Source organism: Stylophora pistillata, chromosome 7, assembly GCF_964205215.1.
Source record: "Stylophora pistillata chromosome 7, jaStyPist1.2, whole genome shotgun sequence".
Taxonomy (NCBI): domain Eukaryota; kingdom Metazoa; phylum Cnidaria; class Anthozoa; order Scleractinia; family Pocilloporidae; genus Stylophora; species Stylophora pistillata.
The window spans coordinates 3,854,804-3,878,708 of record NC_142525.1 but is presented as its reverse complement, the minus strand read 5'-3'; the positions used below and the strand labels follow the sequence as shown (position 1 = coordinate 3,878,708).

At 36.9% G+C, this 23,905-nt stretch overlaps 3 protein-coding genes across 3 annotated transcripts; all 3 read left to right on the top strand.

Moving 5' to 3' along the window:
* Positions 1 to 330: 330 nt before the first annotated feature.
* LOC111339121 (uncharacterized) lies at positions 331 to 2,795 on the top strand. The gene is made up of 2 exons (XM_022945705.2): positions 331 to 671; positions 2,121 to 2,795. Exons 1-2 carry the CDS (start codon positions 383 to 385, stop codon positions 2,468 to 2,470), a joined length of 639 nt encoding a protein of 212 aa, XP_022801440.2. The 5' UTR covers positions 331 to 382; the 3' UTR covers positions 2,471 to 2,795.
* A 4,556-nt stretch (positions 2,796 to 7,351) lies between these two features.
* On the top strand, positions 7,352 to 11,073 carry LOC111339122 (uncharacterized). The gene is made up of 2 exons (XM_022945706.2): positions 7,352 to 7,773; positions 10,247 to 11,073. Exons 1-2 carry the CDS (start codon positions 7,446 to 7,448, stop codon positions 10,558 to 10,560), a joined length of 642 nt encoding a protein of 213 aa, XP_022801441.1. The 5' UTR covers positions 7,352 to 7,445; the 3' UTR covers positions 10,561 to 11,073.
* A 4,781-nt stretch (positions 11,074 to 15,854) lies between these two features.
* LOC111339123 (uncharacterized) lies at positions 15,855 to 19,354 on the top strand. The gene is made up of 2 exons (XM_022945707.2): positions 15,855 to 16,260; positions 18,400 to 19,354. Exons 1-2 carry the CDS (start codon positions 15,927 to 15,929, stop codon positions 18,696 to 18,698), a joined length of 633 nt encoding a protein of 210 aa, XP_022801442.2. The 5' UTR covers positions 15,855 to 15,926; the 3' UTR covers positions 18,699 to 19,354.
* Positions 19,355 to 23,905: the final 4,551 nt, after the last annotated feature.

Sequence of the window (23,905 nt, the reverse complement as noted above, 5' to 3'; positions counted from 1 at the left end):
TGAAAACATCAAAAAAAAAAAAAATACCAGGTTTAAAATTGTATGGTCTAATTGATAACTTTTAAGCGACAAGACCGAAAATTTCCTTCTCTGACACGTGCAGGTTAAAATTCACACTGCATAACTACACAAGTTGAAAACATCGGATAAAAGGATTTACGATTTCTTAACTTTCTCTCATTACCACTGTTTAGTCTAATTTCAGTCTCTTTTCAAAGAGAAAGGCCCTCCGATTGTCCTCATTTGACAATAAGTCCTTAATTTACATAGAATTTTCACGTGCGCAAGTTTGATGCGTGCATACACGCCCCTATAGAGTGACATATATTAAATCCCATTCGGAACCCATCAGAATTAGTCGAACTTTTGTAAAGCCGGAAGGATGGCACAGAATTTGTCGTTCTCTATCGCCAATATTCTTCGCTCGGACTTCCCTCCACCTTCTCACATTAGACACGTACCGAGGTGTCTTTACTTAGAACGTCTAGCTGAAAGCAGAAATTTGCCATACGTCGCTCTGAGATGCCAACTAGATCGACGAGCTAGCTTCTGTAATGAAACAGAATTTTTTGCCAGAAATTATTACAGCGCGCACACATTTCCTGTAATATCAGAGAAGGATGCCAAGATTCAAAACTCTGGTTATATCAGAGAACAACAAAGAAAGAAAGGTAGGTGAAGTTTGATTTCTTGAACACGCTTTGAACTGTTCAGGTTAAGTTCATTTCCCCTCACTCTCTTCTGCAGTTAGCTCCTAAGGGCAGTTATGTTAAAAACGTGGTTAGCTTTTCACACATCGACACACACAACAAAACACTTGGAATCTCTGACTCTGAGGCGTGTAAGGTGTCGGGGTTAAAAATATTTGTTTGCGTATTTTCTAAGCGCAATTAGTTCAGTTTAAACCAGCTTTGGATTTCTCGCCTTTTGTTTTTAAAGCAAGCATTGAAATTTGGCGCTAAGCGGACATACAATGTTTATGTATGCATTTTAACTCGTATGTTCAGTCCTGCGCTAGGACAGTTTTCCGCCAGCAACTTGTCATTTAACGCCTAAAGAGTGAACTGAAGTGTGAAAAGCTTGTATTCTGCGCGGTGGTAAAATTTGTTCTCAAACGTGTTTGATGCTTTCGATTTCAATTGCCCGCGTTTTACTTTCCTTATGTACGCCATCGGCGTTAATTGAGGGCACTTTTGTCAAAATCCCGCTTCCACGAATTCTCCCCCAGGACATCGACGTAATTTATTGCATGAAACGAAGCGATGGTGGTCAAGGCATCCCAAGCGACCAAGACTCATAAAAAGTTCATTATTCTGATGTTTTTTTTTTTTTATAACCAACCTACATTTCTAGGTACCCTTTCACGTCAGCACACTTAAAGGATTCTTTCCCTGTGGGGAGAGGCCCCTGTTATTGTATTTTTCAGCGGGAAATAGCCGTACGATTGATAAGACACACAAGTCAGCTTTTTAACGCTTATCGCTTTAACTCTAAAGATCTGATTGATACTTCTACCCCTTAGCTGTTATGCATTTCCTTGTAGATTATTTAATGTGTTAGATAAAGATAACAACTCTTACCTCATAACTGGGTTTAAGTACTCTTATTACCTGTCTACTGGATAATGTATGGGTATTGTAGGACTAAGTTACGACTTCTGGAAATTCTAGAAGAGTAGGTTACCTCGGGTGTTCTCGTCACAATTTCAAAACATTTTCTTGGAAACAGCAATTGAATAAGGAAGAATTGATCAGTAGAAATACGTTGTCTCGATGTAAAACTAAAATCTCCAGACTGATTTTAACAAAGCAGATATTTGTAGCGCTGGTCCTTCGTCAGGGCGTCGTTCACTTTTGATACGTCAGCTTTAGACACTCTCTAACAGTGGCTAATTTACAACAAACTTAGGTGGTAAAGCCAAATTATCTCATAAAAACCCCCGCCAACGCAGCACTACAGTTTGTTTCGAAACTTACCACCTCCTTTCATTTGATTTTAACAAAGAGAGACAAAGTAGATAAAAATAGAGACATCGTTGACAAAACCAGTCTAAAGAGGAGCTGGTTTCAAACTAAAGGTGATGTAAAGAAAATAATCTTTTTTTACCATTTGTTTCATAGATATATTGGCAGCTAACGGAAATAAAAAGATAGAGGAAGGTAAACGGAGCAGTGAACTGACTGGCACTGCTGCAAAAAGTGCAGTGAAAAAGAAACGGAATCGAAGCCATTTCACTCAGGTGCAGCTTAAGTATTTGGAAGACGTATTTACCCGCCAGCAGTACCTTACACGCGACGAACGCGCTCTGCTGGCGACTGCTTTAAACATGACGGAGCTGCAGATAAGAAACTGGTTTCAGAACAGGAGATATCAGTTGAGGCACCGAGGATTAAACAGAGCCAGACAGGTTCCAGTCAAAGTACTGGTCAGCAGTAGTACAGGGCAGGATTCTGATGATCGTAGCACGTGATGTGCACGAGATCTACACGTGGTGTTCATGGGATCTTGATTCTGGGCTGTTTCAGTCAAATGGCGACAACCTTTTTCTCTTCTCTGGATTTGACTGAGGACTTGAGACTGCTTCTTCGCCATATTGAATTATCTTTGCAAGAATTACTTGCTCTCTTAAAATATTTCTGATTTAATCAAGTTTACTTAGGTCAAAATCAATTAACGTTGATGAAAACTTGATTTAAATGCAAGATTTCCCATCTTAATGTTTTTGTCGTAGTGGGTCCTTCTAATTAAAAGAAATGAGAAGCTTGCTTATTTCATTAAAAAATGATTTATATTAAGATATTTTTGATAGTTTAAGTCATGCAACATTTTGATGTTGTGAAAGGAGCAATTGAAACAAAGTGGGTCTATCTGCGCTCAAAGCTAAGTGCATCTCAGTTTTTTTCTGAAAACATTTCTATGAACCCTCCACGCTAAACGTAATATTCATTTTGTCCATACTGCTCTCTTTACATTTTCAGATACCATCAGGGAGAATTTGTCTGACGATCAGGAGCTTTTTGGATTGCTGATTATTTCCTTTACTCTCGGGATCTTTCTATTCGATTTCGGGGTGAGGCTATTAGGAAGCCAGTCACTGTTAGGGCGTAAAGAGTTAATGCTCGATAAGGATGGGTTATCAAATGTGTGCTCGTGATTTTGCCAATGAAAGATCCCCGCTGCCAATTGGAACTTTGGAGCATACATCTAATTTCAATTCAGGATTGACAAAATTGTTTGAAAATTCAAGTCTCCCTTAATTGAGGGTCTCAGTGGTGGCTTTTACGGCTCACGGTTGAAATTTTCATTGGCCATTTTACCGCTACGGTTGACCCAAAATGACATAAAATGACAAATTGTTTAAAGAAGGAATTTTTACGGTTAACTTTTTTTGCGACTAACGGTTAGAATTCGCCAAATTTTGATGGCGTTTCACGGCCAACGGTTAATCCCATCTAATTTGCTACACTCTACCTTGACAAACTGGGATGACGCTCAAAACTTCAGCTTCCAAAAAATCTCTACGGTGATTTCAAGTGTGTGTTTGTTGGTTACATGTACTAGATGTAGATTGTGATAAACTCAAGTGTTTTATTTGCCTGTACACGTAACACAGCAATTCAGTCGTCGTAACAAATTATTTGAAAACTTGTCCTCTTCTTCTCCAACTTATTCCTAACACTCCTATACGTCATGTAACATGAGAGAGCACAGCTATCTTGTAGACTCAATTTTATCCACTAAACCATAACGCAGCGCATGAATGTGCAACACTTTCATTCACATGAAAATCTTAAGAGGGAGATTAAGAGGTTGTCATAACTACGGCGAGGAAAAGGGCATTTGATGCGATCTAACCTTTAAACTTCAATAATTTCGCGAGTTTGTATTCTCACTGATTTCGCTGCCAACTCCAGACACATCTAAGCTCTTTGAGAACTAAGTACGTGAAGGCAGCGTTATGAATGAAATCTGAAAACAGGAAAAAATTTTCTGATGGGGTTCCCTTCCTCAGACAGACCCAAATTGAGGTACTTTCATGGTTTTAAACTATAGAAAAGGTGCAGACTACTAAATAGATCATGTAATATCCGCGATTTTAAACATTTTAAAGGAAAACGCACCAAACATAATTTTCGTGGCTTCAGTGGTAAAATTGCGCCCCATCGACTTTAGTTTAAGGGGTACTTAACTTTGTCTTTATGACCAATATTAAATTCATGAGAAAGGCACGAGTTTTCTCGAAAGCACTTGTTGCCTAACGGAATCCATGAGATATGTCCATGCAGTGTCCTTCCTGTGCGTGCAAAGGTTGAGGGATTTTTCCCGCCGTATATGCCGCCATCAATGATTTTAGAACATACCACTTAACGTGAATTTCATATGACTTAGTGGTATGCTGTGTTCGACATGTTTCGGCAACATGGTGTCAGTAAACAAAGTGCCTGCACAGTGACTTTATTGTACTGTTTTTATTAGCAGCAGTTGAGAAAATGGTGCGCACATATTTCACCATGATCGACTGAAGAAATGTGGGATTTCTTGAGTGAACTGTTTTGAGAGTACTCTGAAAAAAAATCTCCAGTAAATATTTTAGATTTCTGCTTTAATTGGAAATAAGGCTAAGTTAATCTTTTTAGGATCGTTGGATGTACCCTACGATTTCAGCTTTGAAATTATCAAAATTCCTCGAACTTCACTTTTAAAACATTTCTTTATTTTTGAGACATCTTAACGTTTCTATTCATAACATTGTCAGTCCTGCCACTTTGCGCATACAAATGCTGATATTACCACTCGACGGGTTAGAGTTCATATTAAGAATTTCCTCGAAAATCCCAGAAATTTCTGTAGGGCGTGCAACACCCAATCTACCGCCTTCTAAAGAAAGATTACCCGTTCAAGCGTGCTTAGTTTCGAGACAAATCCGATTAATTTAATGCAAAAAGTTACAGTATGTTTTTGATAAGATTTTGTACACAAAAACTGAATTGATCTCTAGTTTGACTTTATTCCTAAATATTTCATACGTTCAATTTCGGAGAAGATTCTGACAAGAGAAACTTTTAATAGGGAAGACACTTCGCAAACAAATTACTATGGATAGAAAGCCTGATAAAAAATTTAACACTGTAATGTGCGTTTGAGAGTTGATAAACAAAAACCAATATTCTGAGCGTGCGTCTATAAAGGAAACTAAAGAAAAGCGCTCTTTTTATCATCAAAGTAAGAAGGTGGAGCTTTCTAGCTAAGCCTTTTTGTTTTGTTGTTTGGTGTCAGGAAGCCGCGATCTCAATTACGTTTGTTTACGCCTAGATATCAAACGCAAATCAAACAGGAAAGAAATTTAGGTACAGTTAACCGATACTTTAGTGATCCAAAGAGTAAGACGCAAATGTACCCGCCTTCATACGTAGTTTTGTCTCTCTGTTAGTGGTCCAGGCATCGATTAGCAGTTTCTACGTACAGGAAAGTACTCCCACGTTGATAAAGATCAAGTTTGCATTGTTACGGCCCGTCGATTTGTCGACTCTCAACTGGGTGTAACTTAGTCTTGTACTTAATGCCGCTCTAACTTGCGTCAAGGAAAATTCCTTTACTGAGGTGAAGTTTTTAGAATGAAACATTAAATAAAGAAAATAATCAATGAAACATACAAAATAACCATTACGTTCCAGGTCTACACAAAATTTCCCAATGCTAGTTCCCGTAACTGATCATATAAATCGTAAGTTTTCTTCGAATCCCCAGTTTTGGAAGAAATCTGTTTTCCAAAGAAAAAAGCTAATTTTATAATTTACAACCAAATTGTTCATTGGGGAATATTTGAGAACTGAAAACAGCTGGAAGGCGATCAATCATGGCGTTAGTTGTCGTTCCAGAATCGCGGAAGCTCCGGCCGGGGCACGGTCTAATTTAATCAGGTTATCGAGATTGAAAAGAAAGGAGTCACTGTTACTTTAGTCGTATTCCTTAGAGACGCCTCAACTAGCCAAAACAATCCCAAATAGTCGATTTTGTACCACATTTATCCTTCCTTCCTTTGCAATACATCACAGCTTTCCTGTCTCCCCGTAGATAAACCGTCTGTGATTACGTAAAATTGATCGAAAGGTCAGTTCACGGTGACTTGAGAAATTGTTCAAGAGAAATTATAAAACTGTTGCTCATCTGGAGTCTGCTAAAGTTATCATAGCCAAGACTCACTTAGAAAACATCACTTAACGTTTATTTATTTATCTTGTCTCATTGGCGCTTCCGCAATTTCTAATTAAGTTCGTGATTCTCCCGTGATGGTCTATAATCATGCGATAAATATGTTTTGTTTTGCCTCAGAAACCGGAAATACGATTCTAATTGTTTAGATTCGTGTGTCACGCACCCAACACGCGCGGACAATGCCATGATGCTTTTACTGATGACGTAACCGGAAATACGTTTAAGAACTTTGCAATTTGAAAAAAAAAAATGCTATTTCATCTTCGAATAATGGCTAAAATTGTTTCGCGATATTTGTTTTTATTTGCTGACTAACTAGAAATAATCCGGAAAAGTAAGGGGACTTGTGTTTTTGTTGACTAAGAAAAATTAAAGTGATGTTAAGAAAATAAGAGGGATTTTTCCCACACTTTTGAGTCATCCCAAAAGGAAGCTTGTCTAATCAGCACGGGGATTAGGTTTAGAAATGTTGTTTTCTTTATGTTTTTTTTTTTTTTCTGGGCTTCTGGCGTGGCGTTATTTATTTACTTTAAGTTTTTCTTGATCCAGAGAAAAGAAACATTCATGGTTCTGTGATTGCAAATTAAACAAATTCTACTCAGTTGAAATAGGCACATTACATCCTTAGCACAGCGATCTCGAAAAAGGACTGACGCACATGATCTTCCTTGTTTCAATTCTTTCTTGATTTTTGTGTATTTTCATAGGAGGGTCATATGTATGTTCCAATTCGGACGGCGTTTAAGGTGCTATAACCATCATTTTTTATCACTGCCTTAGCATTTGTAAAAAATATTTTTTCTGTTGAAAACAAAATTCGGCTTTTAACAAACTGCAAACTCGGCAATTTCTGTTTGAACCGTTCGATTTCAGTTTCACAAGAACTACGGAAGCACTAAGACATTGCGGTCTCAAACTGCCAACAGCAATTGACCTGGAAAACTAGAAGCTCTGCTTTCCCGGAAAAACTGTTCTTCATAACGTGGATTAATTTAATTTGATGTATTTCCCTGAGCGTTGACGGGGGGAGTGCGTTGCGGAAAATCAATTCAAATGCGTTCCTAAAAATAGTAACTCTCCACGGGTCTTGACAGGTCCAGGATAGCAGGCTTTAAATATCTGTGACTAGTTTTTAAGAGTCATACGCAGCCGTCAGAAGTTTCACTTTCTTCAGTGATTTGACATCGTAAGGTCACGTCGCGATACGAACGACAAGCTAGTGATCCCGTATGGATCTCAACAACCAGAAATCGAAGCTATCTTTCTCGATTGAAAATATTCTGCGAGATGATTTTTCTACAAGGCCAAGAAAAGATGTTCCTACACAGATACCATCCATGCATTCTAGTTTTGTAAAATGGCCGAATATTCCGGTGTATCGCCTTTGTGCAGTTCGTTACAACCCAATGTTTGTGCAGGTTTTGCCGCGATGGCAATATGCTGCCGGGACCAAGCTGAACAATATGAAAACAGAGGACCAACAGACGTTTCAAGAGCAGCAAAGAAACATCGGAGAAGACATTAGTTGCTCTGCCTGTGAAGACCCAAAAGGCGAAGGTTGGTTTTAATGTTTAGAAAGCTATTTTTGGAAAAATAATCTTCATAACCACTAGCTGAATGGCAAAATTAGTGCCTTGAACATAATCGATACATTCATTATTGGCAAAATTTTTAAAGCTTCACGGTTTGGTAACCTTAAGTTTTTTTAACCACTGAATAAATTAAGGTTCAAAGTTATTTAACAATAAGTGGGGGCAGGAACTCACAAAACATGTTGTAATGCGTTTATTTAAACGCTGGTAATCCTTCAGACACATCTCACATGATTATGTTTCAGTACCAGCGTGACATACGGCACTCAATTCGTAAGCTCTCAAAGCAGGCGAAAGTCTAAAATTCACTTAGATATAAGTATTTTTACTTATTTTGTAACATGGGTCAAACTCTTCGCGACAAGAGAAAACAAAAGAATAATTGGCGTTGTTTTACTCACAAAAATAACTTTATCGACTTGAGCAGGGTCCAAATTTCAGTTAAAACGATGTTACTTTTGATATGACTACTAGTGAAGGAATCGTTCATTTTCCGTCGCTAAAAGGTATACGCCAAAGCAGGTCTAAGGATTTAAGAAATTCTCTTTATATACGCTGGCGTCATATCACGAGGAAGCAAGAATTCCTTGCCTAAAAAGTAGACTTGTATAGCTTAGCATTATCATTATTTCATAGCGGTTTAAAAGAATACGACGGCTAGATGTAAAAAAGGAAAATTCTTGTTGACACCAAAAGTGTGGCCCGTCTTTTGTAATTAGAAATAGCAAGTAAGAACTTTCTGGGCGGGACTAGCTGGGAAAGACCAAAGGAAAAACAAAACCACTGAGCGTTTCGTTTCAATCCCTGAGAAAGAGTGAGATAAAAAAAAGATCATTCACAGCTCACTAATTTCCTATGCAATTTGAAAAACTTTGCTAGGTTTTGAATGTGATAAAATGATATGCCACGAAGACATCGGCTCATAATGGCCATAATGACCGTGCGGTACCCTTGCTTTTCGTCTGTTTTAAAAGAAATCGCTCAGCACAGGCAGGCCTTGAAACTGTTAACTTTTATTTCACATCGAGCGTGTGAACAGTTAAGATGTGAGCCCCGTTTACAATTCAGTTTTCAAATGCCGCCGTGGTCCACTTCGGGCTTTGCAAAAAGTTTCTAATCTTAAATTTCCTTTCCAAAAAAAAAATTGTTTTCATCGAAGCCCATTTTCAGACTCTTCCTATAAAAAAGGTTTCAGCGCATTTCAGTTAATTCTAAGTTCTCGCAGTTAATATTATATAGAGTCAACTTTCTTACTGCATTTCGGTGTAACCTTTACGCGCTGAGCTGAAAGCGTTTCTCTGAGATTTCTGTGTTAAAATTCTGACCACAACTTCTGACGCACAATCAAAAATATGCCCAGAGTCTGCCTTGAGGTATTCCGCAATCCGATCACATTTTCTGTTTTTCCTTATTACATTCATTTACTTGCGAAAAGCTGTTGGTGATAATTCGATCGTAAGATGTTCAGGAACGATTGAAATGCATGATCGTGCTATTTCGCCATCGAGAGATACATGGGTGTGTTTTGCGTTATTTGCATAAAAAAGAAACCACGCAGTTTAATTTTTTCGTGCAAATGAATTTCCGCTTCAAGTGTTTATATCATGGTTTACAGAGTTTCAAGTGTTTGTTTTTAGATATACTGGCATTTTAGAATGTCTTTTGCCTTCTGTTTAGGGTTGTGTCTTTTTTCATAATTTATGACGCTTTCCACGTCAACCGCCTCAATTACAAGCTTAAAACAAATTCTTTTCTAGGAAAAAAACCGATGATCTTTCAGCGAAGGATAACCATACTTTCCCATTAAGTTGAAAGTATGGTTATCAAAATAATCCAAAATGGATTATTTTGTTTCGCGTCTCTGGGATAATTTATCTCGTGTTATACAGTAAAAGTTCCGATAAAGAATGAATCCTTGAATAGTAAGAACTTAAGCTTTTATATTGTATTCTTTCGGGTTAGAGAGAGCTTGTTCAGAACGTGATCACCCGCCTAGACCTACTGTGGTGTACATCAACTATTACATGATATTAGCGAAAATTGACATACAGTGAGGGATTTATTGAAGACACGCACACTTTGAATAGCTCATATCTTTTGTTTGTCCTGAAATAATCAGTCTATGCGCTTCTTAACGCAATAATGAGGCCCTGACACAATTGTAGCGAAAAATAATCTTCTGTTACTCTATTTACAATGAATACGTTTGATTTTGTTACAGTATTCATACAAGCTAGGATGGGGTTTAAAATCGCAGGAATATCCGCTCAACGATTACAATATCAGAGGCACTCTTGTTATTAAATGTAACCGCAAATGTTATATCGAATTAACTATTTTACGTTTGAGCACTTGAAAATTTTCGAGCACGGATCTTCGTTTCAGTATATAATCCTAAAAATTACCAAAGCTCATATTGTTTTCTGTTTTATTTTCAGACGAAAGAAACGAAAACAAAGCCAAGGTGGAATCCAAATCAGAGAAATGCTTGAAAGTGAAAACTTCGGAGAGAAAACGCCGTCATCGCAGCCATTTCACGCAACGTCAGCTTCAATATTTAGACAAAATCTTTTCTCGCCAGCAGTATCTCACCCGAGACGAACGCACGCTATTAGCGAGGGGTCTGGAAATGACTGAACTTCAGATCAGAAACTGGTTTCAAAACCGGAGATACCAGCGAAAACATCGAGAAAACAAGGACACAAAACCAGATGAAAAGGGTTCGCCATCAAGTGTGAGAAGTGAAGATTAAGTCTTTGAGAAGGTTAAGGCTAAACCGAGAACAGCCAAAAAAGGAAACGAAAAAAGAGATAAAAAAAAAAGCTTTCTAAATATTAACTAGAGGACGCCACTGGGCTTAAAGCGCAAGCTGCGACTAACCATTAAGTAGATACTCTACTTATAAAAAAGAACACAGTTTATTCAAAACTTCATAAAGGAGGATATTGATGTAAACGGGAATGGGATGCCATGTGTTATTATGGCGTTAAAAAAAAGTTTCAACCACTTAAAACCAGAGTAAAGGAATTTTCTATGCCAACGTTATTTATATCAAACTATTTAAATTAATCCTTGAAAAGAAAAACAAAACACATTCAGCAATACGAGGGTACAAAAAATCTTGATTATACAAACTAATGTACTGAATCTACATTTTTGAAGCTCATCATGATAACACGTGATTTGTAAATATTGTAAAAATATTGTGTGATTTATTGAATTCAGAAAAAGGACAAGGAATATACTTTACCAGGGCTTTACTGAATTTGTAGTTGTTATAACTCATTTCTGCGAGATGATCGGGAAATGCTTCGACTATGCGCTGTTGTGCCCTCCCCCCCTGCGGTCTCCCTTCCCTGGTCGCCTCCCCCCTTACTCAACCCACCCTTTCCATCCTCTCCCATTAAACTTGAAATAGTTCTGAGCAAACATTAGAAGGTATTGTTCATGGATAGTCTAGCCTTTATATAAGGGATAATGGTTGGGGGGGAGGGGAGGCTTGGGTGACCTTTGAAGGGGAGGGGGGCTTGGGTGATCCTAGAAGGGGAAGGGGGCTTGGGGAGGGGGCTTGGGTGATCTTAGAAGGGGAGGGGGGGCTTGGGTGATCTTAGAAACACAAAGGGAAAAATGATAAGCCTTTATATAGTTTTACTCGTATGAATTTTTTTTCAACAATGAGGTTCCCTAAGTCTGTTCGAGAATTTCACTATATCCATACATGCTTGATGTTTTTACTCAGATTGGCACAACAGATACTGCAACCTATACTGACCTATTTACCTATTTACCTATACTGACCTACCACCATGTAGGGACACTGATAAACTGATTTAATTACGATCTCAAGATCACTCATGTCAAGCTTTGTAGAGTAATTTTCTATATTGTTGTCCTGATAACGTATCCCACGCTCAAGCTTGTGTGATCAGTGTAGAAATATAATTTTAGATAAATTTTTTTTGGGGGGGGGGAATGTACCTGGGGTGATTGTGACATCGCACGAAAGGCAACGCGGAGGTTAACCTCGAAGGTTACGAAACCGAGGCCAGTTCAACTCTAACTGAAGAATTTTTATGTTCATCACTGATTAAACTGGAAAGCCTTGATGATACTCTGAATATAAATCTCGTAATGGTCTTGTTCCTTTGTCAACAGCGTCTATATTTGATCTGATCGCGATCTTTCACACGGCCTAGTTTACATGCGTTTGAAAATAACTTAACATTTAGTGGGGTAACTCTTGCGACTAATCAGCCCCCGTTACCAAAGGGAATCAAAATTACTCAATCCTAAATGGTATATCGCGAGTCAGTAGACAGACGGCATAAATGGAAAGAGGTATTATTGAGGAATTCGTTGTTTTATTTCGACTAATGAATGTTTAGGATAAACGCTCCAATTTTCAGCATGTTTAAGATATTGTAATAACTAGCTTCGGTGTAATTTATTGTATTCCTGATAAATTTTAAACGTGTTTGGATAAATAAATTAATAACCATGATTTATAGACAGAAATATACATGTCATTAAACAAAGTGCTCCTTTTTTTAAATCCATATAACGGAAGCAAGCTTACCGCGAAGAACTTTCTTTTCGAAAATTCAGTAGAGACATACCTCAGATAACTTCGAGCTACTTTTCTTGAGTATCTTAAGTATGTTCACTTTATGGAAGTAGAAACTGACATTGGCGTTTATTGCACGATATGAGGGTCAAAGTTGTTAATAATTGTTAATAACTTTTTGACAATTTTTCTCTGAAAAAAAACAATGAAAAGTAAATGAAAGAGTTGACGAAGTCCGGAACTAACACTGCCGCAAAAAAATGCAGCTCGTAAAATGACCAATTTGATGGACAGGTGAGATATAAGTATTGTATCTTCACAGGATTTTTCACCATGCATAATGCATGGTATTTGAACTTCGATAAATTTAAACGAGTCACATATTGGTCCGCGAAAATTCGAAAGCAGCTCGTTAGTCAAACGTTAAGGATTCTCAACTGGTTCCTTAGTAACTGAAATCAAATATTGCTGCTGTAAGCAAGAGAGCCGCCGGGTCAGTGCAGCCGGGAATAGCCGGGTAACAGGTCATGATTTTATTTTTAAGTATATTAACTTTGTGGCAAAAAGCTAGAATTCAGATGAAAGTTTTGGACTGATTAATAGTTATTTTTATATTTAAAATTCTCTGCATGCTTGTTCTAACTTTAACGTTAAAACTTTAGCGTGTGACCATGCATCTCATTGGAGGCTGCTGAGAATTGCTTCATGTGCCACTGTTTTTCATGCAGCACAAGGCAGTTCGAACTTTTTAGTGGGTAAAATCCTCGTTATGTGACCATCCCAATGAAATAGAAGGGGTAAGTTTCTAAACAAACTGTGGTACTGCGTCGGTGGGGATGTTACAAGATAATTTGGTTGTATCAGTAAATTTGCCACAGTAGAGAGTTTTCTAGGAATCTAAAGCCAAAGTTTGGAGCTTTAGTCGTCCGTTAGAGTACTTTCATTAGGACGGTTTCAGGATCATTCTCTGCAAAGTAGCTTTACTTGCTCAGTCCTAAGACCTTGCTATGCAGCTATTTGATTGAAAGTTTCCCAGCAGTTACGTTAGTTGGTACTCGATATGCTGCTGTAAATTGCAGTTCTTATAGTGTTCAGTTTATAAATAAAACCTTGTAACTATTCAACGAAAGCTTGTAAAATAAAACCCTGTAACTATTCAACGAAAGCTTCTCAGCAGTTATGTTAGATAACTCGATCTATATTGTGCTGTAAATCGTGGTTCTTTCTGTACGGTGTATACGTATGGGTCAAGATTACCCTCTACTGAGCTGTAGGCTTGACTGCGTAGTATTGTTTATTATACTGTTGGCACTAGCTTTCAGTCTGAGGCTAAGCTGATCTTACTATGGGGCCATCCAAATGAAATTATTTGAGTGACGGTATTTGTATGTGGTTCTGTTCATCATGCTTTACAGTGTCGTTCTGGGCTCTAGATCTGTGAATGAAGGAAAAATCCTTGGACGATTTCTCCACAATTGCGGTGAACTTTCTCACGGTACAGAAATGTGTGCCTATGTAGGAAAACGAGAAGAAATACTGATTGTCTTTAGAATAAGAAAGGCAGTAATTTTTCTGAACTTGGTCGAGGAATTATGGACGACGTTGTCTGGAGAATGGGACGAGGAATTTATCTGAGTTCCCAAAGAGGAATCGAACTTCAGATTTTTGTATTTTGCGCTCCAGCGCTTGGCTATGACTGAGCTACGGAAACTCAACGGCAAGTTAGGCCATCGCCAGATTCATACTACATATTGGAAGCATCAGTTATGTCGAAAGCGTCATCTATAGGCCTATCTAATAATACAAAGAGTAAATTTTTCCATCATAGATTCTTTAACATTAATAAAACGATATAAATCTTCAAAGTTTAAGTAATTATCGCTTCCACTGGAAATTTTGGTACACAATTGCTGAGTCGTTTTAAGAAGAATTTGTACCGACTGCCTTCTGGAATTTAGCAGAATCGTTAAAAACTGTGATGTAAAAACTATTCTAATGTATATATATTAAACCATTAATGCATACAGCGATCAGGAATCGTTATAATTAGACGTTAAATCTGATGTTGGACTTGATAGCTTGCATTTTTTCGCGTCCGTTTTTGGCGCCATTTTAATTATAATCAACGAATAACTTTTGAAAAAAGGCTGGCTTTGTCTAGGAGCAAACATTTAACAGACAACATTTTTGTTAATTAAGTGCTGCCTATTGTAACTCAATAAAGAAAAGGAAGAATCCTGTTTAATTTTCAGTTGTTGATCATTCCTTGGTAGTGAAGGAAGCTTTGATAATAATTGCCATTAATAGTTAAGTATTAAAGCCGAATTATTCTTGCCAGGAACAAATGATGGACCCATTAAAAGGTGATAGACGATCATCCTTGCGGTTAGAAACTATTTAGGAGTAAAACCCATGTATTAGGTCATCGGAGCAAAGAAACTTTATCTAAACGCAAAACAATTAAAAGTATTTTTGGATTAAAATATCTCTTAATTATGGAAATTCCATTCCATAGGTCATCGGAGCAAAGAAACTTTATCTAAACGCAAAACAATTAAAAGTATTTCTGGATTAAAATATCTCTTAATTATGGAAATTCCACTTGAATCAACAACTTGATAAGCCTTAAACAGAGCAAAGTTTCCAACAACAGTCAATTTACACGCATTTTGTCATGATTTAATTGTTCGTAATTAAGCAGAACGATTACAACTCCGGGTTAAACGAATTAAATCAAATAACTGTTTTCTTATAGAAGATAAAACTGATATAAGTAGGAGCAACTTGAAATGCGTCTGGTCTGTGTAAAAATTTACGAACATTCACGAATACGGCTGCAGAAATAATCCTGTTTTACAGCTAACTGGGTGGCAAGCTAGTCAGACTCTAGAAAGTACCATAACGCAACAGATCAAAATTTTTGAATAAAATAACTAAGAAAAGCCAATTAATACAAGACACCGATTTCTTAAATCGCAATTCATCTCTAAAAAAAAAACTCCATCAGCCTTACGTGATCACAAAATTTACTGGAATACCGAACAAACGCTTTGTTAATATTCTGTCTCAGTGCGGTTCTTTAATGTTTGTGGTCAATTTGCACTCAGCTCATCTAAGGACATTACTTATTATCACGGAAACAGTTTGAACACGGGTTAAAACAACACAGCTTATAAATAGTCTTTTGTTTAACACAAGCTAGACCCACAAACATCCGCGACATCTCTTCCGGCGACAACCTTAGTCCATGTCAAATTCCTTGTACAAAAAAGTAAGTAGAATTCTGATTTCGTGTGTCCGGTTTTCAGCAATGCTATTTTCAAGATTTATGATACTATATGAAGTGTATCGTTGGCGTAAATAGTGAGGCAATATGTACCGGTGTTCTGAAAATAGCAATACTTGAGAAAACATGCCCCGACGACATATTACTAAGAGGCGGTTTCTTTAAATAATAATGACAATAACAAGCTCACGAGTTGTCTATAAAATGAAACCACTTTCGCTGTGATCACAGTTTAGACAACTTCAGGTCACAAACTGCTGTCGTCAAAATGGATTTGTCCGAACAAAAAACGAGTCTCTCATTTTCGATCGAAAATATCTTACGAGAAGACTTCGCCCATCGACGTAGGCCGAATTTTGTTAACTTCTCCACGCGGGGCGAGTTAGATTACGAGCGTTGGCCAAGCTCACCTTTTTATCAGTGTTGTTCGGTGCGTTTCCTAAGCCCCGGCTTTGTGAAATGTTTACCCAATATTCACAGAGTGGAGGACAGATTACAGAGACCGAATGCAGCAACAGAAAACCTTTCTTTAGAAGAAGAGAAGAAATCTTTGGAGGAAGATAGCTTGGGTTGTAAAGAAAAAGTGATTCTCCAAGAAAATGGTAAGAGAACTTCGTTTGGCTGAAATTACATCTTCACATTTGAAAGAAAGTGATATTTTAGGCTCGGGCGGAAAAAACGGACGATTTGAGTTCTACCTTGATGGCTATAAATTCCAATAGATATCAAACTATCGACAAAACGTAGTGCAGAACGCGATAAATTGGAAAAAATGTAATGTTCGAATTGTTTATTTCTGGCACCGTGCGGAAAACTTAACGGTAATTGATTTGCTATGAATTCAAGGTAATTCCAAAAATTTTTCATCTATAAAAGGATAAAAAATGGGACTTTTCTCTTGCAATTGAATTAGACGGTTACCGTTTTATAGTACAGAATTTGACCCTTTGGGGGAAAGTTCGAAAGTCGCAAAAATTCATCAGAACCGTAGAGTAGGAAAGATCAAGTTTACTTATATTTGCCTTTCTTGTCAAGCCCTGTTTTCGATGTTACGTCATACGAGTTTTTATGTTACCAGCAAAATAGGGAAGCTTTAAAAATGATATGACTAGAAATTTTTGAAAAAACTTTTCTTTTTCATTCCGGATGGACTAATTCGAAAATAAAGTTAATTTATTTTAGTGGATGCTAATGACCCATCTTTTCACTTTTTACCCAATAGTACTGATAAAAATTTATCTTTTTTTCTTTCTTGGTAAAAGAATTTGTTTAGGAATAGTCTGAGGGAAATTACCCTTTTCACTTCTAATGCTGCAATAGCGAAGAGTAAAATGTGTTACAATTTGATAGACCTTCTTCCTCAAAAGTAATTTGGATCAAATTTTTCTTTTGAGTTGAAACAGAAAAAACATTTTTTGTCGTCGAGAGTAACAAATATGAGAAATTCATTTGTAACAAAGGCGGCTAAGAGGAATGTTGCATGTTGTAATTCTTCAACGGTCTCCGAGTGAACCCTCTTTTTGCATGTGGCCAATATCTTTTTTCAGTTTTGTTGCATATTTTTGTTTCGTGATGGTTGAATTGTTTTTGTGCCGGGTTTGGACGACGAAATCAACAGCGTTGGCGACTTTGGACATCCGCCCGGCAATATTTGTTAGAATACCGTGACTCGCTAAAAAACAAACCAGTATATCGTGGACAAATATTGATCTTCCACTGGTTTAACACGGCTTCATTGCAATGTATCCAGTTCGTACGAAACATCTTTCAATAAGCAGTCATTTGGACGTGTGCAGACTGAATATAGCGTATTTAGTTATCTTGAAAAGCCATTCGTGAGTGAATCGGTTCCTCAACTATAGACATATGAACTCTGTTGACGTAAATCAGCGGAGGTAAAGTGATTTGGGCGTGAAGGTTTTTTACATTATGTATATCCGCTTCATTTAAAAGAGGTTTGAGTGTTTGTTTAGTCATATAGTGGCCTCTAAGATCGTTATTTCAGCTGGTTTTCGCTTATCCGTGCATTAACTCATTAATAACATACTTGGAAAACGTGCATCCTTGAAAAATATTTTTCTAGGCGTTTCTGTCCCGAAATGCTCATTCAGGTTGGTTAGGGAAAGACAAAACGAAGAAAAACAAGATTAAAGAAATGAAATTAGTATTGGAAAAGATCCCAAGACTATGTATTTCACTTAAGATCTTAGACAAGGTAATCACATTCCTGATTTAGCTAGCAGTTAGACAATGGAATATAGAAAAGAAAAACAAAGTTTGGTTCTAAATGGTCTGGGTTAATTTTCGTGTTTAACACTCACATAACATAAGTAAAAGGAAGTATGAGTTATTTGCGAAGGTTTTTGCAGGATGTGATATGTGAGACTTTTAAAATTGTCTCATTTCGCAGCTGCATTGCGATAACAAAGACGAGGAAGGCGAAATTTTGGTTTTGCGTGTAAATAAGAGAGCTGTATTGATTATGCTCTGTTAGGCGAGAGAATCACCACTCGTATATGGTTCTCGAACGTTAGTAGCTATCATGAGTAGAAATCAAAAGGCAGAATTTATATCGTTGATCAACACTATTCAAGAATGAGTGCGCTATATTGAACCAAGTAAACCAGACCATCACGACAACAATTTCATTAAGCTCATCAATTTGGACGAAGGATTTTATAGCTGGTTAAATAAACAGTTGACTACTGGCTAAACATTTTAAAATCTTTCTTTCCTCTCAGATGAAAGATGCGAGAAGGAGTCTGGTCGAAGATCGAAGTCGGGAAAGTGCATCGAAAAAGGAGTTAAGCCGCGGAAAAGAAGAAATCGAAGCCATTTTACTCAGCGTCAACTACAATATCTCGACAAGATATTTTCCCGCCAACAGTACCTTACACGCGACGAGCGCACGCTATTGGCGAGGGGCCTGGAAATGACTGAACTTCAAATCAGAAACTGGTTTCAGAACCGGAGATACCAGAAAAGACATCGAGGTCAAGAAGAAAAGAAACAAGTTGAACAAGAAATGTCTGTAGCGTGAAAAAAAAGTAGAAATTCACCTCCAAGTAAAATGCGCTTTCAAGACAAAAGAAAAAGAAAAGGAGTCCACGATAAATATTTATGCTTTTGTGATATAATATAATACCTTTATTTTAAAAAAGATGGCGTAAGTCCTTTAGTTTATGTACATACTGAGTTAACTTACTTAAAGTATTATTTTAAGTTATCGTATAGACGATTTTTTCCTAAGAAACTCTAGCATATTGATGCAATTACGAAGGGTTGTAAAAGTCAGAATCGTTAAAACAGAGCGGCGAATTCCATTCTACTGAAGATACATTCACAGTGATTTGAGGACATGTTCGCTCTTCCAATATCCTGGTCTCGCCCGCATTTATATTTCAAAGTAATGGATTTCATATTTGCAGATACTGTTATTCATTCTGAAAGTTATTAATAGCGAAGAAAATCGCAGAGAAGTAAAACTACAATACTGATGTATTATCGCGAACAAGTTTTGGAGGACAAAGAGATGTTATATTCCTGCAGAAGAAGATGGGATTTTTCGTAAAAGTTTTATTTTATAAGAAATTTCAATCAATGGATCAATGAGAAATCTCCAATTTAGTTAAGTTATTGGCAGAAAAAATTTTAATGATGACATACTGAAAAATTAAAGTTGATATTTCAAGAATATATATTTTGTTCCTTGTTGTTCAGCTTGCAGCAGATACCGGTGAGATTGTGTCTAACAGAATCAAATTATCCTTAAATGCATAAAACAACAAAAAAAGTGATCCACAATCGGTTTTCTGTTTAATATCGAGTTATATGACACCGAAAGAATTTGGATCTTTAAAAGAAAAAAAGGACACCTTTATTTCTGCACATTTCTTTCGATCTCTGTGCATGCGGAGATCATGCGGGAAACAACAATTTCTTTAGGGTGGGGCATTTCTAAAAATAACTCGGTCATTCAGGAAAAAGTAACTTTTTTTTTTGTGGGCAAAGTCTACACTTTCTAAAAAAATTTCAAGTTTATCTATCCCTGGTCATGCTAAAGCGATTCCGGCCTGAACACTATGGGTATGCTCATACGAAATAACGAAGGCATCAAGAAACAGTTGGAAGTGATTACCTTTACCTCTTTAGTAGACTACACATATATCCTCGCCTTAGCACTGACGAGTCGGCTCTATTTTAGTCATCGTATCAGTACCTCCTGAAATCAAACTCGGTTGGAGTAAGAACAGAAAATCTGTACAAATTCAAAAGAACTATTATTTCTGTCTGTTCTGCAACGGCTGTTGACGGAGTTTGCGTGTTTCATTTTAAATTTCAGAATTAGCGTGTTTCGGAGGAAAAAGACGCCTTTAGTGCTGTCCTTGATATAAAGGATAAAGAGCCATTTTTGGCGTTGCACTTAAGGAGAGCATAAACTGTTGCTTTTATATTAACTTAGGTGGATTTAAGTGTATTTATATTTAGAAACAAATGCACTTAAAAGCTCTTAAAGATTTTGTTAAAGCCACTTGTTACTTTTAAAACAGCTTTGGTGTATTATGTTGTATCATTTTTTTCTTTAAATGAAATATTACTGTTTTTCACATCACTCTAAGGAAACTTTGTCAATTATCTGAACATTTGTATGTGTACATCGTTCTAAAGTGATTGAAAACAAAACAGGGAAGAAATTTGAAACTTATTACCATCGATCACTCGAATGGTAATTAATTTGGTGTGGGAACAAAGTGTTACCGCGTTCTTCTCATGGTTTCTATGTTAAGTAATTGTGAGATCCTTTGAAAAAGCTATTAAGCACCTGGAGATCTTGGGTGTTGGCTTGTGGACTATGAACAGAATTTCTAGCATTTGAACTTAAACTAAAGAAATGAAACAGTAGATACTACGACTGTGAACCGTGTTAACATTGAAATATCGACGGGACACACACAAAATACAGAAGATATCTAATCTTCAACGAAAATGCTTCCTCAGTGTCACAACGCCATTGGATAATCTTGCTCAACGCTCCCGGCGGAAACGAGAAAAAAATTGAAGTCGTAATGTCGACGGACTACAAGATATACGGTGAAGTTTCGAAGGTCTTGAAGGCCATGTTTACCGAGTCCTCATTATGAAAGAGTCGCCTCTCTCTCTCTCTCTGGTCACTCAAAATTGCATCAAACTCGCTTCGTTCACTTAAATATAGTTGACTGGATGTCTTTTATGACAAACGACGCCTGAACGGTAAAAATTTAACTTTTTTTTCTGTCTGGCCGGGTTTTAGCCGTTCGTGAACTACAGGGAAAATATTTGTTTTAGCAGTGAACTGACAGATGAGGCAAGCGCTGACACGAGATTTAGGAATTTTTGATTTGCTTTTACTGTCCACAATTGAGAGGTAATTAAGCAGTCACACTGAACGACGAATATCCGAGTTAGTTTGAGGGGGGAAGTGGTCAGCGAAATTACATTTTTCTTTTCTTTTCTGTTGTTTCCTGAGGGAGAGTGAGAGAGAGAGAGAGAGAGAGAGAGAGAGAGAGAGAGAGAGAGAGAGAGAGAGAGAGAGAGAGAGAGAGAGAGAGAGAGAGAAAGAGAGAGAGAGAGAAAGAGCACTTACTTTGTCGAGTAGTTTTGTTCTAATAACATACATAACTAAGCGGTATCTTTGTTGTGGTACGGCTTCGTAAGAGATCATAAAAAAAGCTTATATGGGTTTGACACGGGCTGAAGTAAGATATTTTTAAACTGAGGTATTTGTGAAAGATTTTACACGAAGTTCACAGCGACTAACCCTATTTCTTTTTTGTATCATACCTCTTTAACTGAAATGTGAACTCAGTAACTTATTGCATATGTAGACTCGCAACAAGTTATGTCCCGCAGGCAGAGTTTATTTGACAAAAATTTCTAAGTTATTAAGGAGATCTTTCTAAGAAAACGCCCAGATCTGGTCAAATGGATCATGGCCCGACATCACAAATGAGCACAATTAAATTGTCTGAACGGAAATAGAGTTGAAGCGAGTTACGGAAAACGACGAGGTCGTTCGACTCTCATGAATTGCACGCAAGAAATTTTTGTGCAAACAGAAAACGAACAGTGGTAAACACGAGCTGAAGTTACTTGTTTTTGCGAGTTGTTTTCATTGTTTAGGTGTAATTATATTAAATGCGAGGAAACACAATTTAAAAGCTGATATTTCAACTTTTTTATTTTTATCTAGAGCTACCTGGGGGGGGTTGGTCATTACTTCATTAAACTCAATGCGTTGCTAGGCAATTGGAGATTTTAAGACTTCCGTTTTGGCGCCAGTTGCTGTCTATTTCAACCCGAATGTTTGTTCATTCGAAGGATGTTTATATAGATTCTATCTTGAATGCGGTCAAAAACAACAACAGCAACAACAGCTGAACCATGATGAATGAAAAGAAATCCATTCACAAACACTAATTGATATGTTGAAGAAAATTTGGTAGTTTTTTCTTATATTTTTCGTTAAGTTGAGATTGACCTAGGGTTCGGAGACAACAGATCTAAGCATGATATGTAGATAATCGTAAAATTCTTGTTTTGAAAATTAAAGATTAAAGGAAATCTCTGCACTGGTATCAGATTTTCGTTTTCAATATCTTAGTCTTAAACCCTCTAGTATATTCATCTTGTACTTTCTCAATTCTTCAAGAGACTTAACATGCGGTCCTTGCGCTCCGTTTTATTTAAACCCTCTCTTAATTTTTCTATTACTTTTTTTTATCGATTTCAAGTTTAACCCAATGAAGACCGTTTTGTGGGTTCGTGACCCTCTGGAAATAAATATATGTGATAATTAAAAACTAATTAATATCTTAAATTGATGAGATTGTCTATTAGCGATAGGCCCATACTTACAAACGTGATCACCGCACACGCAAAAATGAGACGGGAGTGTGTTCTCTCAAACAATACTTAACGATGATTTTCTAGATCCTTCAGAGACATCAAATAGCACCGCAGCACTTAGATATTAACTTAATTTCATATAGAGATCCCTATGTAATCAACGAGTTAAAAAAGAGTTGAAAGCTGATGTAAACATCTGACCGACGCCAAGACAAGCGATCACTTATAACAAAACGGAAACGCTTTTTATGTTAAAGTAATATATCTCGAAATAATTAGTTTTGATCAATTTTATGCACGCGGACGGTGAAATCTTTCGAATTACCTTGAAATCTCGTTTTGCTCATGAACGGGGAGAGTTGGGTTTATAGCAACACCGACCCAAGTTTGATACAAGGAATTTGTGGTTGTCATGTTCACTTTTTTGCCAAAAGAGTAGACTTGAAGTGTCGCGTGTATCAAACCATTGGCGGGAAAAATATCTTGTTTAGATATTGGCACTGACGTAGAAAGGATGACTTTAATTTTCGCCGCAATCACATAATTTTTTTTATAATCTGAGTGCGCGCACTTCTTTTTAGTTGCTTAAATAACACGTAACAAAGGATAAAAGATAATCTTTGAAATTTTTTACTCCTTTTTTAATCTGCCATCTATATATGGCTACAGCTTTTACGCTACAAAAGTTATTTTAATAGTTGGTTTATTATCTTTACGTTTTTGATTTGTAACTGCAAAACAGTTTGCTTGGATAAGGTCCCCATGATATTTCCTCTTTAATTTAACATCGAGAATTTATGTAATATAATGTTTTCAAAACCTACGTAGTATTGCAAAGATCAAAATAGAACTCAGATAGGACTCAAAGCTGGAGTTTGCCATTTTTTGTGCAACTAGTAATTACTAAAAAAAGCTGAAATAGATAATTTAAAGTTCTGTATAGAGAGATAAACAAACAAAAGGGCAAAAAAATTAGAAAAAAAAAACCATAGAAAATGCAACTTTTGTCTGCGACAATTTTTGATATTTTTTTACCAAGTTTTTACGTGACATGAATACTTAATTAATTCCAACTGCAATCAATTCAAGCGCAGCGGTGTCTTTTTATCCTCAGTGTCATACAGGTTAATTGGTACAGATTCTTACTAAAAAGACGTATTGTTGAAGGAGCTTCTAATATTTTGATTATCATCATGATTCCGTTAAGATGGAGGTCTTTTCTGAGTGTGTTGCTAAAAGAGTGAGTCTGCAATGCCACTTTCCTCTCTACTGTAAGAGTCGGTTATATTCGTGAGGTGGGGGACAGTTGAAACTTCGTTTTAAGTGCGTTGTGATATCAGTTCTTCCCGAATAGACAAGTGG

Bases quoted from the DNA above. Each gene is read 5' to 3' on its own strand.
- LOC111339121 (XM_022945705.2), top strand. From the start codon at position 383: ATGGCACAGAATTTGTCGTTCTCTATCGCCAATATTCTTCGCTCGGAC. The intron at 672-2,120 runs GTAGGTGAAGTT...TTTGTTTCATAG, and splicing joins AGAACAACAAAGAAAGAAAG to ATATATTGGCAGCTAACGGA.
- LOC111339122 (XM_022945706.2), top strand. From the start codon at position 7,446: ATGGATCTCAACAACCAGAAATCGAAGCTATCTTTCTCGATTGAAAAT. The intron at 7,774-10,246 runs GTTGGTTTTAAT...TTTTATTTTCAG, and splicing joins TGAAGACCCAAAAGGCGAAG to ACGAAAGAAACGAAAACAAA.
- LOC111339123 (XM_022945707.2), top strand. From the start codon at position 15,927: ATGGATTTGTCCGAACAAAAAACGAGTCTCTCATTTTCGATCGAAAAT. The intron at 16,261-18,399 runs GTAAGAGAACTT...CTTTCCTCTCAG, and splicing joins AGTGATTCTCCAAGAAAATG to ATGAAAGATGCGAGAAGGAG.